The 16,348-nt window shown below is 36.6% G+C and overlaps 1 protein-coding gene across 1 annotated transcript in view; it reads left to right on the top strand.

The window, feature by feature from the left end:
* The window catches only part of zcchc24 (zinc finger, CCHC domain containing 24), a 44,506-nt gene that overhangs the window by 22,990 nt on the left and 5,168 nt on the right, over positions 1-16,348 (top strand). Inside the window, exon 3 of the mRNA XM_067422561.1 lies at positions 15,206-15,370. Within this exon, the coding sequence (XP_067278662.1) occupies positions 15,206-15,370 (165 nt within the window). The remainder of the gene's footprint in view (positions 1-15,205; positions 15,371-16,348) is intronic.

The raw sequence follows: 16,348 nt of genomic DNA, 5'->3' as shown, positions 1-16,348 counted from the left end.
GCGTGCAACCTAGGCTATTGGAAGTGTGGATGAGTAATTAGTTGGGTCTGAAAAATAATGAAATGTATAGTTTTTAAGTATAAAAAATATATATAAAGTGACATACGTAGGCTATTAAAATAAAAAAATGCCTAAAAGTGTTTAAAGTGGAAGGAAGCTTTTACCTCACATGCAATAATATATAGAAAGTGCAGTCATTAATTGGGTAAGAAAAATAACAAAATCATAGTTTTTTTTAAGTAGAAAATAATATTTATGTAAAGAAATATATTTAATTTAAAAGTGTTTAAAAGTGCACAAATTTTCCCAAGTGGAAGGAAGCTTTTTCCCTCACGCGCAATATAGAAAGTGCAGATGCATCATTAGTTGGGTTAGAAAAATAACAAAATCATATTTTTTAAAAGTAGAATATTATATTTATGTAAAGAGATATATTTAAATAAAAAGTGCTTAAAAGTATACAACTTTTTCCCTCGCGTGCAACCAATATAGAAAGCACTGAGTCGGGTTAGTATGCTAAAATAACCTCACGCGCAACCTATATAAAAAATAAGTGCGGAATAAACATTTTACATTTTTCAAACAGTCTCAATGGCAGTTACAGATTAGGCTACAGTAATACTGACAGAAATTGCTTTGTTACCTTTCTGGCTGTTGTTGTAAATGGTAATATGTTTGCATGTTTTTAAAAAAAATCAATGACTGTCTACTGGAACGCTATCGCTTTTATTCGCTATTAATTTAAAACGGTTTATTTAAAGCAATTATTTTTCAAACAGTTGGAATTAGAAATATAGTCCTGCCCCTAATAAAAGCCTGCTTCAAATAAAAGCTGGTTCCCTTCTGCAGTTCAGGTAAATAAAGGCCCCGGTCTTTATTTGAGGAATTACGGTATGCATTTTATTTCTGGAAAAAAAATCCTCAGATGAAGTCATTTTGCGTCATTGGAGGAATTTTTGGCCAGAGGCTAAAGGCTACAGCCAGTAAAAGGAGCTAGTTCCGCATGTTATCAAGGGGTGGGATCTCCCTCACAAAATGTAAATGCGCACGGCTGCGCTCGGCTCAGGGATTCATAACGGAACGGAGCGGAGCGGTGCGGAGCAAAGTGAGTGTTTCAACTTTTCAAATTAATTCCTATTAAAGTTAAGCTTACATAGGAATGATCTGAAAACGCACCAGACTGAACACGTGCTGTGAATGTATGCCGTGCTTACCTCTGCTCAGCTATTCGCTCTCATGATGAATGTAATCTGACTCCTACTGCGTTTGTGCTGTGACTCTCGCTTGGCTCACTGACACAATATATTGAACAGACAGACACGTTCAGTTTTTAATGGTAGTGTCTGTTCTCTAACTGAACAAAATGATTATACAGTATTACTATGAAAATCAAAATGATGGTGGTGCCGTGGTTGGCAAGTGATTACCAGTAGCAGTGGCTTTGGGAGTGGCTTCGTTGGGCAGCGAAGCAAGTGCATTCTGGGAGTAGTTGTTGTTCATCCACATGAGACAAAAATAAATGTTCTGTCTTTTCTCAGTCTAGAATGCACCATATTCCAAAATAATTTCACATTTCAAGTTTAAATACACGTTCATCTTCTCTGCACTGAAGTACCCCTTTAAAAGGAATAGTTTAGCCAACAATTTAAATTATCCCATAATTTACTCACCCTCAAGCCATCCTATAGGATGGCTAAATTGAGCTAATTTTCATATCCCTTTAAAATAGAAAACAGATCATTTAGCTTTTAATTGTTAACAACTAACTTTTGAATGCTCGACCTAGTGTAGATGCATTACAAGCTAATTTATCTATTGTTATATTATAAGGAGGATATTAGAGTAGAGTAGAGCTTGACAATAAACAGCCTTGAATGTTAAATCATGTCTGATTTAACACACCAACCTAGTTTGAAAGCAACAGAGGTTAGTGGCCTCACTGACAATTAGAGGAGGAATGCCAAAACTGCCTGTCCAACAGGCACAGCGAGACATCTTGCCTGACAGTGCGAGAGAGAAGGCCTTCATTAAAGCCCACATTTGTTCTGACTAAATTTAAATGGGAAATTCAGTGTTATTTCAAGATTAGGCTCCCTTGAGTTCTGGATTCATGATTTGATCTACAGAACAGGCCCACTAAGAGTGTTTACCCACATGATGGCTAACGCTTGTGTTTGATAAGCCCTCTTGAAAAATATCAGTGGTTTGCCAGCTATTTGCCTGTCACCAGTGGTAATAGAGTGCTGAGATGATTGCCTAACACTGGTTTGTAGATATGTCCATACCTTCAGCTTTGCCATCACACTATTTGAACTTGAAATTTTTCTTATTTAAACCTTCTTTAAAGCTTTAAAACATTTACTCGATCAGTAACAGTTAACAAGTTAGATGCCGTAACTGCTCCTTTCTACTGATTCAGTGCTGGTATTGGCTGGATAATGGAAGTGGCTGTGCATGCAGAATACATATTTTGATTTGATATGATAATGATAATTTATTTATTTGTCCTTGAGGAAATGTTTTTCACTTTAGATGCGTACAACACAGCACAACACAACACAACACAACACAACACAACACAACACAACACAACACAACACAACACAACATGTTAACTTATCATAATACAATCAAAACAATATGTTGTATTAAATTGTAATTATTTCATTGTTTGCTGCTCTATTTATGGAGTTCTTCTTTTTCTCTCTTTTTCTCTTGCTGCTTGTCTGCCAAAACGTCAAAAATAATATAAATACAGTTATCTTGGTCCCACTTTATATCAGGTGGCCTTAATTACTATGTACTTACATCAAAATATAACTACAATGTACTTATTGTGTTCATATTGTATTGCAAAACACTTTGGCTTAAGGTGGGATACGGGTAACTTTAGGGACAGGTGTGGAGGTATGGGTCAGTTTAAGGGTAGGGTTAGGTGTAAGGGAAGGGTCAACAGTGTAATTATGATATGTAACTACTTAAATGAATTACAGATGTAATTACAAGCAGGTGCTTTTTTATGTAAGTACAATGTTAAAGCATGTATGTGTACAAGTACATTGTATCAAATGATTAATTTAAATGTTAGTACATAGTAGTTAAGGCCACTTAATATAAGGTAGGTCCTCTCTTTAACTTGCACCTAAAAAGGTGTGCATTTGCTTTAGCTGTTGCTCAATTATTTAATTTTAGTCTAGGTCACTTGAAAAAGAAAATGGACTATATGCATTGTTATTTTTCTGGACTAAGTATTCATGAGCGAAGAAGTCAGATTTCAAAACTTCCCTGCGCCTGTTGTTAAGATGAATGGTAATTTATAACAGATAGCTTTTTTCAGGTATTATAGACCTCCTTGTGTTTGACACAGATTTGTCAATACTACATTTCCACCCTGAATAATGCGTCTGTCTGAGTAATGTTCTAGGAGTGCAAAGATTTTTTCTGCATCATGACCGCTCGATCGTGCTTGTTGACCCATTATTGGCGTAATTCATGTTATAATGTTACATATCACTTCATGACATGCATTTGTGATTTTGGCAGGCCAGGTCTCTTGGAAATCCTCTTTGTTTTCTTTCTGAAACTGGGGCAGAGATGAACATAGCAAACACTGTGGTATGTTAATAACTAGTTCATTTATTTGTGTGACTGAATGCAATTTTATTGCCTATAAATAAGAGTGCTGGTTCCCAAGAAATGATTTATAGAGTGTTATTCAGCCTCCAGGGGAGACTGCGATATTGAGCTGTTTTTGCTATAAAATCTTTTTTGTTTTAAGATTTTGGATAAGTTTATACCGTCATCATTACTTTTTGTTCATGATTGGAGAGCCATTTGGAAATCTTGCACAAGTAGGCCTACTGCCGTTTCTGAGGATGTTCCCTCATGAAGTCTTTTCAGAAACCCTGGATAGTCCATTAACTTCCTCAGGCGGGTGTCACGTTCAGAGGCTGACTGATCCGCATTGACCTCTGGATGTCTGCTAAAACACCTACTTAATGAGTCATTGTAGCAAAACAGCTTTTGTGGCCACCGCAGATTATTTGTAATGATTATTCAAACCATATTTATATGTAAATTATATTGTTCAGACTATAAATTCTCGCTGAATTCAACTGCATGTAAAGCAATCCTGTCTATATTAATATGCAAATTTGTTATGGTGCTTTTTAGTGTTGTAATTCTCATCAATATTTGTTTATACTGCATTCATACTCTGTCTTGCCTCAGTCTCAGACTAAAGCCCTATTCGGATGGAATTAGTTTTACATAAGGTGAGGTAAAGTAATTATTACCAGAGTTTCTCAGTGATTTTAGTCCCGTCCAAATTAATTATTATGGACAAATATGTAAATATGTACCAAAATATTTTCATTCCCTGTTTAAAAGTAGTTTTCCATGGTTTTATAGTATAAAGACATTCAGTTGCGTTGTAGGTAGTGGGGCAAGTCTGTGGCAAACCTCAAAATTCATATCAAATTGAGATCACCATTCAGATAAAATAGAAGGTCAAAAGCATTGTTTAGCTCTAGCCTATTACCAACAGAATCCAATCAGAATGTAATTAATAAAAATGTGCACACGTGATATCATGAAGCAACAAAATACGCACATGACGTCAGGGAGGCAGTGTAAATCAAGTTACCCCATCACATTTCTGACATGATTCATCATGAGACAATCATATCTTGATCACATTCAAGATATGATTGCAAGTATTTGTGTGAGATCTTATTTTTTATTTTTTATAATAATAATAATATTAAGTTTTATTTATATTGCGCATTTCCCAAGCTCAAGGTAGCTGTAAACATTTTATATTATAACTTATGATATAATTAAGCAATATCACAAGAGCAAGAGAGCTGTTTTCACCAATATAAACTGCAAGTGTGATATTGATTTTATACAAACGTTTAATAAACTAGAAGTAAATATTAAGCAACTTACATTTTAAACACAATTTTAGAATGTTTTTTGAGAATAACTGAATGAATCAGCGCTGCTTTAAATGAATCAGTTAAATGCTTCCGTGACTCAATCAATAATTAAATGAATTGCCTCTACCTACCGATGGTTTTAGTTTTTCAGTATCATTTTATTTTTCCATCATATTTTTATAATCAAAATTGTATAAAACATTAATCTATTTAGGCAGTTGTAATTGTACCAATTCAAATGCTGTGCCACTTCTGCAGTGCAAAGATTCATTTAGTTGTTAGTGATTTAATTTGATTGATAACAACCCAAAGTCTTATTATTCTAATTGTATTTATTGAATAAATATAAAAAAAGACGGAAAAGATGGCACACCACAGCTCCGAAAATAGAAAAACATTTATTTCACGTTCTCAGCACAGGTGACGTATTGTGACTCTTCATCAGAAAATGAACACATACATTGATAAGCCATTATATACCGGTATGCACCGTTTATTCTGTTTTGCCCTTAAGATGTGTGCACTTTGTGTTGAATATTTGTTAAATAAATACAAGAAATTCCCCAGGCAGTAAATGTAGATATGTTGGGTGAATTTGAGGAGTGCTGGTCTTGTCTTGGTCTTATCTTTGTCTCAACACACTCTGTTCTTGATCTCGACTTGTCTGTGTTTAGGTGTTCTTGACTAACACTAATGCTTGGCATCCATAACGAGTTTAAGTTATTTATATTACTTGGGTATTTAATTTAATTTCATTTGACAATGGTGTCCCCGCTTTTATATCTGTTTCCACTTTAATTAATAAAACACAAGTTGTGTGTTACAGTGATTTTTACTGCAGTCACAGGGATTTAGGCAAGAAATCAGTGAAGAACAGCTATTAGAGAGATATAATCACTGCATGGCTTATTACATGCTTTATTAAACATCAAATCAATTATTAAAAACGATAAACAATTTTTTTCATCCCCCAATATAAAAAAAGTTTAGAAAGAGATTGAACACTTTTTTAAATCACCCGTGTAACATATTTGAATGGAGTGATTGTCTATGGCTAGCTTTTATATTTAGCACTGTAGAAGATAAGAATGCTTATCTCAGCAGTCATTGCCCAGAAGGAGCAGCTGCTAGTGGACAAATTCAGGGCCCAAGCAATGCCTGTCTTTGTGCAACTAGAAACTCCTATACATCTATATATAATTTTTGTACATAAGCATATATAATATTTGTGTCAGGCTAGATCTGTACATCTTTCACCGACTAAAATCCAGTGGTACTTAACTTACTGGAGGTTATAAATACATCTGTATAAATAAATAGGTGTATGTTCTGCAGCTCGATTTAGCATAAAGAGACTCTCACACAGCTTAGTGTTTAGAGGCCAAGTATGAGGGTTGCTCTGCATCCTCTGTTTCTTTCACACTAGTCAGAATATATGGGTTTGGTCTGGCTATATTAGTCTGGAATCTATGAAATGCCAACTCCCACCGCCAGCAATCTCAACATGTTCGAGCAAGTTAGCAGACTTTACTTTATACCCCTAATGCAGGGGTGTCATGCTCATTTTAGGTCACGGGCCAGATTTTAATAAGCATTACTTCTTTTTTGTTTGTTAAACCTTGCTCAACCCATGTAGGTGCTTGCACAATACATGCTCACCCTTCCAATATTAATTTATCAGTGGTAAAACACAATGTGGTTTTTATTCATTTAAAAAGCTACTGGCCTTTTAGATAACATAATAGTATACACAATTCATAATTAAGGAATATGAATGAAACAACAATACTGAAAATAAGAAAAGATAACATATCGGTTACATATGTAACCACTTATTCTCTTTGCTATAGCTTTAGCTGTCATAATTCACCTGAAACAACACCTTTAACATAATCGAAGGCATTGAACTAAATCCATGACTAACCGTGGTGTACATCAGTAAAAGTACAGACAGATACCCTAATAAAATATTACTCCAGAAAAAGTCGATTTTGAATGTACATTTGAATGAGTATTAAAGGTAGATCATGAGATGAGACCATGTTTTTATTTATTCTAAGCTGAAATCGGATCAATCAGATTTACAAATGAATGGTTCAGTGTGATTTATGAACCGTTCCAGTGAGTTCATTGGAAAGAATCAGCTTGCTCACCTATTAGACACTGTTATCGCATCAAAGAGGAAGTTGCGATTTCATCAGTTTGACATACGAGGAACGGTATGTTTTTTTGGAATGTAGCAGAGTAAAAATTGAGTATGATATTATGCTTTGGAATGTAGTGAAGTAAAAGTTTCCCAACATAAAATACACCGATAAAGTATAGATACTTTAAAAAGTACAGTAATTAAGTGAAAAATCTAATTTGCTGCAAAAGGTCTGCTGCTTTAATACAAATGATCAAGTTCATCCATCTTGCTGTAAAATATTATGAATCTTTCATACAAATATAATAAATGTTTGGGAATGTTTTCAGCATAATTTAATTTTTAAAATTAGATTACACTTCTTCCCGGGCTGTATATTCGGACCGCGGGCCATATGTTTGACACCCAGGCCCGAAAGGATTCTGTAAACCCATATATTTCAGAGCAAGTGTTAGATTGCTATTCACTTTGGCCAAATGTCTGTTGTTTATTGTAATCTATACCATATGTTTCTGTTCTAGAAAATTGAGGTCAAGGGACACTGAGCGCTACGATTTCATCACTGAGCGTTTGGCAGAGGAATTGTCGTGTTTGTGTGAACAGGGCGAATCGTGTATGGCTCATTTACAATGAACTGAACAATAGGAATTTGAATCAAAAGATTTGCAGCTAATTATCAGAGTACACCGAGTAAAACAGGAATGGCCAAGTTTGATTTGTGTGCGTTTGGGCATCTATCAGCAAATCAATCTCTTCTGTGCCCTGGCCAAACTAAACACAGATTAGGAGAAAGTTGAGTTTTCTTCCCCTCTTCTTCAATGTGGGGTAATTGAGCACGTTGTATCTGGTGGGACTGGTGTTCCTGTGCTGTGTGGAGTACAGTCCCATGGGAGCCGGGCGAGAGGCTCCAGCACCGGGGCCTCCATTGTTTATACTGATGGATTCCAGATGCTGGCAGAGGGAGCAGCCAAACTCCAGGGGCCTACGCCAAAAAACCAGGAAGCAGTCCAGCGCTATCTGGAATACTTGGAAAACATCGCTTAGCTTTGTAATAACCTAGAAATAAGTGAAAGGGCCAAAATCTGCACTGAATTTTCTGATTATTACTGATTATTAGTGACCACTGGACATGTGCTGGTTTCACAATTCAAAATATTTGCTTCAAGGAATGTGTAAGGTCCAGGGGTATTTGCCTCAGAGAATAGTGTTAACATCTAGTTGTTTTGTTAGACGTTTGAATTTCAATATTGCTATAGGTCTGATCTTGTGGTTTGGTGACATGATAATGTTTTACAGTTCCAATTTGTTAAAGGTGCAATAAAAAGGAAGTAGCGTTAGATTCCTTATTATAACGCATACAACGAGTGAAACCATTATTGGAAAAATGAAGTCAGATTTAAAAAGCTAATGCGAGTTGATTGTGAGAATGGGTCAGGTTTAAGCGGACTGTCTGCTGTTTCAATGGAAGATTGATTATGAGGTAAAAAAGTTCCAAATTAAACATGCACAAATGAATCATTCACAGGTAGATGTGGAGAATAGATGGATTTTCATTTCACGTCTACTTTAATGTTAATATCATGAACAAAAAATACACTTTTTTTAGATTAGTGTTAATTTATAAGAGTAAACGTGTTCAAATGTATCCGTAAATTTCAACAAGAGAACAATAAATATTGTTCATTGTGCATTAACTATTTTTAAAAAATGTAAACTTATTGTTAAAGTGTTACCACTGACATCATTGTGGTGCAAAAGTAACTAGTTCTTGGTGATTATCAGCTTCCTTCCCTTTCTCATTATGAACACAGATCCAGTATCAGCTACTCTAGACTCTCCAACACTAATCATCAATAAAAAACGTCAAAGCTGACCCCAGGTCAGCAACTAAAGCTATAATGTGTCAACTTCAACTTTTCTTGCTTTCTAATTTCTCCCCAAATTCAGTGACTCTACGTGATTGGATTGTTTTTCCTAACACTGAGGCATTGTGAGCTGACAGATTTATCATTTAACAGCACACCTGTTCCCTCTTGTCAGTCTCTGCGATGCTGTTCTTGCATTTCGGGCATAAAAAGAGACAGCTGCACCCACAAGAAAAGGACTCAGAAAGACCCAAGAAAACACTAGCTTCATTTAGCCACCCTAGTGAGGATTAATAAATAACACCAGCGTGCACCTGACTGGAATGCTGCTCAAGTCCGGCCGTTTGCAGAGCACTCCGGAAATCGCGCACAGACACAGCTGATGAGCTCGACACTATCATTCTTGTGTGTGGGTCTCTGGGAAAGGCCATCTGCAGGCTCTGTCTTGGCCTTGGCTGAATCTCCTCATCCAGGCCAGACAGAGCTCCACTTGATCCGTTCTCACATTGTGATGCTAATGGCTTAGAGCTCTGTAACACGTGTTGGTACATTTATGTCTGTTTACATGTACTAAGCGCTGGGATGACACCTATTTATATGCATAGGCATTAAGTCACACGTTTAAATATGTCTAAATAGCATCTACATATAAAAATAAAATGTTGCTAGGCCAAAAGTTAACTTTACTTAAGCCATTTAATTTTTGTTTTACAATCTGGTGTTATGGGGAATTTTTTAGTGAATGTATAAAGTCAATTCAGGTTCACGTAGCCGGCCTCGTAGAATAACCAGAGGTGTAATTCACATTAACCATAGACATGGTCCAGAGTTTCACAATACTTTTATATCATATTCTCCAGTTGATGAGGTTTAAACCTAGTTCCAGACTAAAGTGCATGTTTGAGCTGTTTTTACTGAAAGCAAATTGCACTTGCATCTTCAAACCATGTCAGTGCCCTTGTTTTGTCTCAAATGGACACCAAATACTCCGAATCCTGGTTTAATCTAAGACCGTCTGTGAAACCAGGCCTATTCATCTTTACATTAAATATTTAAGATTATTCAACGAGTCCCTTTTTACTTAAATCTGATTTTTTTTTTTTTTGGTGATATTTGCAAGAAAGAAGCAGAATTGCAATGTCCGTGTGTTCGTGGAAGGCCAGCTATCCAATACTTTGCGGGTTTCATGATTAGCCCAAAATACTGTGCACAACCTTTGTATACCGCATTTGTGAAGGCTGAAAAAAATGTTTGGATTTTTGTAGTCTCCTGTTGATTCTCTGCCCCAAGAGTTGACATGCATTTCCTTGCAAAACCAAACTTCAGCAGCCTGGGCCAAAGAAGTGGTTTTTTTCAGTAACCTCCAAGAATTCTCTTAAACTGCATAGTCACCCTTCCAAAAATTCCTCCATGCTGCAAACAGAAAAATAACGTATAAACCAGTTTAAAATGTGGTACAAAGTTTGATTAAATCAGTTGCGGCCACTGTAGATCCTCCAATATTTTTTGAATATATGGCAAAACGTTGTTTTTGTCTTTGTTTCAGAGAAAATTTTAGAACTTACATTTTTTTTTATTCTAGCATGCACTAACCCCTGCACTAACTCCCCTAAAGGAACAATTTTGCCAATGATTTTACAGAAAATCCTATAATATTTAGGTGACTTTTATAATTTGTATTACTTGAATTTTTAAAAGACAATTGAATTGAACTTTTATAGATATGCAAATACTCTATAGGAAGCTTATTTGTTTGATTTATTTTTTTATTATTTTCATTCAAATAGATAATCGCTAAAACAAATATGAAATGTGTAATGCCGCTCGGGCATTCATAACGAATTGGTGCAAAGTGAGTGTTTTTAAAGAATTCCTATGGAAGTTGAGCTTCCATAAGAATGAACTGAAAGTGTGCCAGTGGACATGCACTGTGAATACCGTAAATGCGTGCACACTGTGTGGCCGTGCACATTTCACTTTTGGGTTATTCTTCTTAATTAAAACACAACAAAAAAAGTACAATGAAAAACTCACTTAAATAAGCGCTTTTACATTTCTCTTTGAAACCAGATCATCTTGTTAATCAGCTCCTCGCTCTCGTGATGAATGAAATCTGCTGGTATGTACTGCGACTCTCGTTCGGCTCATGCTTTATTAAGCAGACATCTTTTTATTTGTAGTGTCTGTTCTCTAACCTATAATAAAAAATCACAAAAAAATATATAATGTAATTTTTTTTTTAATGATTGATTGCACTGTTGCGCACTATAGTGTAGAACAGAATTTTGTAGGAGCTAGCAGATCCAGCTGACAAAAATATGTTCTAAGAACATTTAGCTAACATTCTCATTAAATTATAATTTTTTTATTTCTTAATGTTTTTTGACCACTCAAAATGTTTTAAAGACATTATTTTTTCCGATTTTGATTAAAGAAACATTCCATTTTCAAACTTCCATTTACTTTTGAATGCGTTACTGGACAAACGTTTGTTCTTAACTTCGAAAGAACCTTTCCACAATGTTAGCCAAAGTTCTGAGTGCATTCCCTGTTAGATGGTGCAGGTTTACGTCTGTTTATTTGCTTTAAAACTCAATTTTAAAGCATTTAAATGCATTCAATTGATTTGCAAATGTACTTTTCTTATTATGAACTCTCCATGAACAGATCCTTCATAACATTTCCCGCTCCTTTAAGTCTTATCTCTCTCTAAACACTGAATGGTTATCTCTCACTTTTCTCCTCTGGCACCCTTTTGTTAATCTATAGTCTTAATTGAAAACAGAGCGCTGATCTGAAAGGGACTTTTAGAGTTTTCTCATGTTATACCAGTGTGGAACTCATCTGCTTCTGATTTCCTTCCCCCTTCAGTCCTGTAGGGCCAGATTGGAGGAACGTCTCCAGCTGTGAGCGATGACTGCCGTGCTGTGGTATTTGTCCTGTTGTGGGGAGGTTGGCTCTGCTGCTAGGACAGAGCCGCCCCCCTCTTTCAGTCTCCATAGGGAACACAGCTGGAGGGATGGTGAGAGGAGACGCTCGATCTGATCTCCCTCCTCCATGAGCGTTTACAGTCACTGGATACTTCCATCTCTTCAATGTCCAGAGCATTCACCAAGCTCAGAAATATTCTGCTTAGTCCTCAGAGGGTGACCTGCAGTTATTTAAGGTCACTAGGATGAACAATGTTAGGGTTTTGGGGAACTGATTCACCTTACTCTATGTTGAGAGGCAGTAAATATGTTGTGTTGCATGTTTATGGCGAGCGAGTGTTTTTGTCCACTTTTCCACTAAAAAATAACTCCCTCGAACAGCTGGATAGTGGCGCTTCCTTCAAAACCTCTTTAAAGCTAATGCATATTGCCTCTGAAGTAAACATTGACTTAGGGCAGGATGGAAGAGAAATATCAAACATCAGCTATTCATTCAGTGTTGCTCTTATCGATTCCCTTTCCTGTCTTTAAGCTCTGTTTTCATTGGACAAATAGCCAGATTGATTTACACAAACCTGCTGTGTCCATTAAGCTCGGGTTGAGTTAAAATGGTCAAATTACTTCTAGGGCAGTGCACTGGGTAGAACTGTGTAAACACAAATCTGCAACACACAGGCTTTGGTCAGGATTTGTTTAGACTGTGCCATTACTGTCAGCGGCATTAGTTTGTCATTTCATTGGTGGTGGCTGTAAGTAGAGCATACTCTCCATAGCCTTATTGCCTCCAAGATTGTTGCATTTGGAAAAATAACGAGTGTTTTGTTTAGCGCAATTGCTTATTTTGTGAGAGGAATATTCCCAGAGCTAAAACAATAGGATAATAAATTTTGGCTTCTTGGGTTTGTGGATTTCAGATCCGGTGGTTAGCGCAAGACTGATGTGTTTCAAATGAGCAACAAATGGTTTATTTTCTCTGATTTTCATTTTTCTTTCAATCATATTTAACAATAAATCATTTATTTGTTTGTTTGTTCTCATTTTATTCCCTTTCTGTGAGCTTCAGAATGTCTAAATGTCAAATTCGACATTTCCTTCACAATGCCAGTGTATCTCTATTAGTCTGAAATCTATTAAAAACACAACCAAAATAGGTCAGACTGCTGTAAACAGAATATCATGTGTGTCCTCTGGCACTTGTCCAGGACCTCTGCAGTGCTGGATATATAGAGCCTTTTTCACAGAGTTGTGAATTCTTCAAGACTGCTGATCAAATCTCTCTCGTAGAGATGCTGTAACTTGCAAATGCCTGTCCAGTTGCGATTCAAGGCGAACCATCCACTGTTTGCTTTGTGGTATAGTTTTTGTTCAGCGTGACCCAGTTTTATATCGCAGCCCTATACAGTACAAGCATTATATATTTGTTCAAATGTATATTTTTATGAAAATAAATGATATTATTTGAAAGGGAAAAAAGCTTTAATTCCGTCCATTCATGAAGTACTGTTCTCAAAAACAGGTCATCTGGCTCACACCTGAGTTTCAGACCGTGGGGCAACCCTTGACACCAAGATCATACGCCATGCTGTGTTAATTACTAAATGTTTGACGGAAAGCAGTGGTTCTGACACCAGATATCACTGATTGTTTTGCCTGTTCTCCGATTTAGGACCTCACCCATATACCAGACCACCAGCATTACGATAGCGTAGGGATTGGCACCGTCATAGGGGTGGCCTTGCGTCAGACTTTCTGTGAAGTTTGAAAGTATCGCCAAAAAAACAGCCACAGCCGTCATGGTTTCCAGCTGTTTTCGACAGTTCTGTTGACAGTGGTTGACTCATGGTGTTTAAGGTTGGGGAGGAGAGCCTTTTGCATGCAGTGTGTCAGTTGGCCAGTTGGCCAGTTGGCTCGGGGTGGACGGGAGCAGATGCTAATGAATGATATCATCTCTTTTTACTCATATGGGACCTGGAATTTCATTTCCAAATCCTCTCACCAGTAAAGCAGCTTTAGGTCTGCCTATCCCCTTCACAGTGTGGAATAAACATTCCAGTAGCCATTGATTGTTATGCAAGATTACAGATGGTTGGATGCTTGGATGCACATCCTAAATCCTGTTTAGTGTCACAGCAATTTAGCAAAACATCTTATAAATAATGCACTATACCTGTTCTCTTTTGGGAGAGTTGAGTCAAATAGGAAGCAGAGAGTATGTAACAATAACCAGAAAGTATATTGAGACCACAAATCGCAATTATCTGCTGAGGTTTGAATACACTTACATAATTAAAATCATTAGAATTCCCCATATACAGAGTTCTCAAATTTGTGTAGTGGTTTGGAGTCTGAACTCTCCAGCAAAAGTCTGCCATACCACACATAGCATGCACTGCAGTTTAGAAAGATGTAAAAAACAAACAAAAAAACTGGTGTCATATTTCTAGTCAGCAGCTCTCTCTTGTACTGTATCAACATTTTGTTTAGATGCTTTTTTTCTGTTTTTGCAGCACGTCATAGGATCAGTTGTGACAGGGTTTGACTTGAGTTTAAGCATTTTAAGTGTGTTTGGTTTGGACAAACTTTGACCAAAATTATGTTTGTGATACCCAGGGGAAAAACTTGGTCTTTCTCCTTTGCAGTTGTAGAGGCCTCGATATTGATGTCAGCACTGACTCACTTGTTGAAACTACTCCCATAATAAAGTCAGGGAATATTTTCTTCTGTATAAGAATGAAAAACAGCCCCTCCTATAGATTTGAGTCATTTCTCTTGCTAACTGTAATTGTTACTGGATTTCTCGTTGTATTATTTAAGAAATGCAGCATGTAAGATGGTGGGAACGGAGTTATATAAGTTATATTTGTTGAATATTTTGTGCTATTCCATTTATTGATAAATCTCAACAATGAATATCCACATTTTCATGCTGCACATTCACTTTGATTTTTAAGTTTTGTTGTTGTCATTTATCAGTTATTGGCCATACCATGAATATATTTATTGGCAGAATTTATAACCAGAATGTAATCAAAATATCAGAGCTGTTTATTTCCATACACCAAAAATGCACGATGGATCACCAGCTACCATTCATTTTATAAGAAGAACAGAAGAATATTCTATAGTCCTCAAATAACATCATAGATCATGCGCAGGTCTTTACTTATTTGCATCTGTTTTGTTCACTCAAATTTATACAAATATTCAACAATCCACAGAAGCTTTGAATTGTTCACTAAAGTCGAAACTGTTTCAGATGAATGTTGTAGATCTTCTGAGCTGAACTCTTGTTAATCAAACTCTGTCTCTCACATGTCTTCTCAGGCAAGACCCAAAGGTGAAGGACTGACTCCATACCAAGGCAAAAAGAGGTGCTTTGGTGAATACAAGTGTCCTAAATGCAAAAGGAAGTGGATGAGTGGGAACTCCTGGGCCAACATGGGACAGGAATGCATCAAATGCCATATCAATGTTTATCCTCATAAACAGGTACGGCTTTTAACAGCTCATATACCATTACATTATGTTACTACATTATATAACTAAAATACTGCATACAACTTTTTATAATCTGCCAGTCAACTGTGTGAGTACAATATTCCAAGACGTTATAGTTGGGGCCCAGCAGGTACCCTTGAAACCTGAGACACAAACCCAAGGCACCCGTCTAACCCAAATACCTCTTGAACTCAAGAAGGGGTCCTTTTTCAGGAAGTCACTAACTTATCTACACTGTAAAAAGTGGTAACCTACAACTTATATCTTAAGGATCTGTATTTAGGTTGATTTGTTGATGTTAAATAATGTTTTTGACCTGAACAAAGTTAATTAATCTGGATATTTCCACACAAAGCTAATTTTTAGGTAATTATTTTGCAGCATGTTATAAAAGAAAGCATCATTCTTAACTGACATCTGCAGTCTCACTGGTTAATCATGCTTTTAAAGAGTCACTACACAGTTCTAGGCAAGTAAGCATGCAAATGGATATGTTTTAGCAGCTCTCAGGTAGGAAGCATTCGTTGCAATTACCTTCCCTACATGTAGTTTTGCATCCAAATGCATTAGCAGCCATTGTGCCGAAGGAACCAGCTGTCGAGAAGGCCAGCTCTTCCACAGGACAGAGTATTATGGCTAATTCCCTTCTGACAAGCAAATTCTTTAGCTTTTCAATCTCACCCACTTAACATGTTTCCTGCAGTAAGCGTGTGAGAAGTGCAGCTCGCTGCAATATATATCAAAAAGCCTTTAAGGGTTTGCAGCTGGCCCTCTTTCCCAGTAACCCAAGCAAACATATGAAAAAATCAGTTTTTATTGTTCTCTCACAATGGAAATCATTCTTCCAAGTTGTGCAGTATGGAAATCGCTCAATACTCCAGATCGTACGCCGTAAAGTATTTTATATCTCCAGTCATTCCCCGGATGATTAAGTGAAAGTATCATAGTAGTGCCAATGCCATACTGCTG

This window comes from Pseudorasbora parva, chromosome 17 (genome assembly GCF_024679245.1).
Source record: "Pseudorasbora parva isolate DD20220531a chromosome 17, ASM2467924v1, whole genome shotgun sequence".
NCBI classification, from domain to species: domain Eukaryota; kingdom Metazoa; phylum Chordata; class Actinopteri; order Cypriniformes; family Gobionidae; genus Pseudorasbora; species Pseudorasbora parva.
Note: the sequence above shows the minus strand (reverse complement) of the source record. Positions and strands in the feature narration are given on the sequence as shown.